General features: G+C 35.4%; 1 protein-coding gene across 1 annotated transcript; it reads left to right on the top strand.

Moving 5' to 3' along the window:
* Nucleotides 1-2,054: 2,054 nt before the first annotated feature.
* On the top strand, nucleotides 2,055-3,044 carry LOC111474727. Its single transcript, XM_023119641.1, has 3 exons — nucleotides 2,055-2,442; nucleotides 2,572-2,796; nucleotides 2,842-3,044. The coding sequence occupies exons 1-3, from the start codon at nucleotides 2,055-2,057 to the stop codon at nucleotides 3,042-3,044; spliced, it is 816 nt and encodes a 271-aa protein (XP_022975409.1).
* The last annotated feature ends 620 nt before the right edge of the window (nucleotides 3,045-3,664 follow it).

Genomic DNA, 3,664 nt, shown 5'->3' with positions numbered 1-3,664 from the left:
AATGGCTTTTAGGCATTTTCAATGCTCAATTACTTCATAAATCTTGTTTGTAACCTTGTTTAGAAGTTGTAGTAACAAGTTTAAAGGGGAATAAGGGAGAATTGCTCTCGAATTTGGAAGAAATCTGAGAGTAGAAGACCCAAAATCTAAACTCTTATTGCTTGTGATTAAGAGATCGATTCAACTTCAGACTTTATAGAGAAGACCCAAAATCTAAACTCTTATTGCTTGTGATTAAGAGATCGATTCAACTTCAGACTTTATAGAGAAAACTTACACCGATGTTGAAACCTCCATCATTGTCGTGATTTAGAGATTAATTTTTTAGATAATCCATTAGAAACATCCTCTTTGATCAGCGAGCTATTGACTTCCAATTTTAATTCTGAGGTGATCTGTCAACATTCTAGACTTTGTCCAATTTTAGAGGGATCCAATGCTGGTGAGATTCAATAGATTGTGTGTAGGTCATTGTGGAAGTTATGATTGTGGAAAGAAGGGCATTTTCATAATTATCCCTATTTTAAGGGTTATTTTGGTAATGTGTTATTTTCTCAATATTTTATTATTATTTTTCTAAATAAATATAAATTTTTTGTATAAATTTTTTCATCCTCAGCTGGTCATTTTTCCTTTCTTGAGCATATTAAAATTCATTCTAGATAATGAACTAAACATTCGGAAAGTTCTTTATAAATTGGAAAGAAATGTCATTTTTTGTCTTTTTCGTTTGCCTCCTCTTTTCCAATCCTTTTTCTAATGTCTTAAATCCTTAAATTAATTCTTAGGGTATTGAAATCTCTTGCTCAAGACTGTTGTCCTTACATAAATGCAATAAATCATTCTCTTGGTTTCCTTGAGTTAGTTTTATCCTTACTTTGGGTTGTTGCACTTTGTTTTATGATACATAATACTTCTCTATGTTGTGTTACACACACCATGTTAACATGTTTAGGATTATGAAATACTGTTAAACAAAATATGTTATTCATGAAAGTTATTTATGAAAGAACAAAGTTGTGATCTGCATCATACGTATATGCCATGATTTATGTCAAGTTTTTTTGTGGCGTGAGGGTACACTAGTTGAAGGCTAGGTCAAATGATATGTATACGAGCTCGCTTTGGAGTTCATGCAGACATGCAAGGGTTGTATGTAGAACAGTAATTCGCATCCAATTTAAGTCCGAACTTGAAAGTGAGACCAAGGCCATGATGATAAGTAAAGGACTGGTCTCAATCATGATTACATAAAATTGCATTTTCCAATCCCAATAGTGAGTTTACTTACTAAATATATCATAAAATACTCAAATCATGTTCTACTCTTATTTTGTAGGGCAAGGTAAGGTACCCTTGTACGGATGACGAAGTTGCTGTGGTTGAGATATGATTCAAAGTATTTAAAATGAAGATATGATTTAAAGTAGTTGAGATATGATTCAAATATTCAAACTACCAAGATTTTAGAAGATTGTTAGTAGATTTGAATTTATCTAGATTTCCATAATTTACTATTTCTAGTACGCCGTATTAGCATATAAATACTGGAATTGTGTAACCCTTTAAGCATGGAGTCACAAAACGATAATAAAGCACCTTTGATCCATTTTATCTTTTCATATCTCTTTCACTGTCCCTTTTCCCAACAAATTTGGTATTAGAGCCAAGTTCGTTCAACACGAGGGTGAGTGATTATTTTCTTCATAAAACAAAAATGGTAGTAGTTGGTTTTTCTTCCTCCGCACCGTTTACCAATCTTTAATGGTGAGAAATATGAGTGGTGGAGCATTAAGATGAAAACCTTGCTTAGATCGCAGGAACTATGGGACTTGGTGTAGCACGAGTTTGTTGATCTATTAGAACCCACAATAGAAGAAAAGGAGAGACTAAGAGAAACCAAGAAAAATGATGCCAAGACTATCTTTTCACGAATTGCAGTAGCAACCACATCAAAGCAAGCATGGTCAATTCTACATAAGAAGTTTCTAGGAGATTCAAAGGTCATAACAGTGAAATTGCAATCTCTAAGACGTGATTATAAGACTCTACTCATGACGAATGGCAAATCAATTGCTGATTTTTTGTCAAGAACAATGGCAATAGTCAGTCAGATGCGTACCTATGGAGAAAAAATCTCAAACGAAACAATTGTTGCAAAGGTGTTGAGAAGCTTGATTCCAAAGTTTGACCATGTGGTGGCTACCATAGAAGAAGCTAAGGATCTATCCATACTCTCAGTTGATGAACTGATGGGCTCGTTTCAAGCTCATGAGGCAAGAATCAATAGATCATTAGAAAGGAACAAAGAAAAGGCACTACAAGTGAAGGAGACAACCAACAATGAAAACAACAAAAGAGAAAATATTTATTTAGCAGGTAGAGGTAGAAGTCGTGGAAGAGAAGGATTTTGCAGCTTCCATGGTGGTCGTGATAACAGGGGTAGATGGAGAAGTGATGAATAGAGACAATTCAATGAACAAAGGAATGTCATACAATGTTACCATTGTAGAAGTCATGGGCAAACAAAATCTAATTGTTGGTATAAAAATCAACGAATGAATTTTGCAGCAGAGAATGAAGAAGAAGAAGAAAAGTTGTTTGTGGCATACATGGATACTAATCCGAAAAAAGGTGACTTATGGTTTGTTGATAGCGGATGCTCGAACCATATGACAGGCACCAAATCCTTATTCAAAGAGCTTGATGAGACACAAAAAATTAAGGTGCAACTTGGAAATACAAAAGAGATGCAAGTTGAAGGAAAAGATACAGTGAAAGTTGAAACCCGTCATGGTAAGATAAAACAATTAGATAATGTTCAATTTTTACTTGATTTAGGGTACAATTTATTGAGTGTTGAACAATTGATGACTAGAGGACATTCAGTTCTATTTGATGACAACACATCTGTCATTACACATAAGAAATCAGGCCATAAAGTTCAAAATGTCAGTACTTCAAATAAGATGTTTCGACCAGATGTTTCTAACATGGAGGATTTTGCTTTTACTGCTAGCACGAAAGATGACTCAACATTATAGCATCTCAGATATGGACATCTTCATATGAATAGCCTGAAAATACTCAGGGATAAAGGTTGTTAAATAAAAGTTATGTTCCTTATTCAGTTAGGATGTTTTGACGTCTCAAAACTTCTGAATTCACGCCAATGGAAGAGCGTAATTCTAGCTGCAATTTTTGGCAAACTTGGGCGAAGTCTTCACCCACTTTTCTTTTTTTTGTAATTAGTTTTTCTATTTTTGTAATTAGATTTGTTATTTAAAGAATTCAACTGAAGAGAAATAAAACATCGAGTATGGAGCAAATCTCTTTCCCTCTCTCCTTTTACTTCTGCTATTTTTCTTTCGAAGAAACCTTCGGCCAGTTTTTTCGTCGACATTTTCCTCCGAATTGCAAGAGTCAACAAGTGGTAACGGAGGAGGAATGGCTTGAGGAGGACGAGCAAGTGCATGCATCCCCAATTTTGATTACAAATCCACGGAGGTGGAGGTAATCGACGACGATGTCGAACACGAGAAAGAGCTCCAGTTGGGAGGAGAAGCGAGTGTTCACTCAGATCGGCGAGAGGGACGTGAGCAACACGAGCACCAGCGACGGCTCGATCTGCATATCATCGGGGCTAGATCTGCATTCTCCGAGC

Source organism: Cucurbita maxima, unplaced genomic scaffold, assembly GCF_002738345.1.
Source record: "Cucurbita maxima cultivar Rimu unplaced genomic scaffold, Cmax_1.0 Cma_Scf00579, whole genome shotgun sequence".
NCBI classification, from domain to species: domain Eukaryota; kingdom Viridiplantae; phylum Streptophyta; class Magnoliopsida; order Cucurbitales; family Cucurbitaceae; genus Cucurbita; species Cucurbita maxima.
The sequence above is the reverse complement of the archived record's forward strand: the minus strand, read 5'-3'. Positions and strand labels throughout refer to the sequence as shown.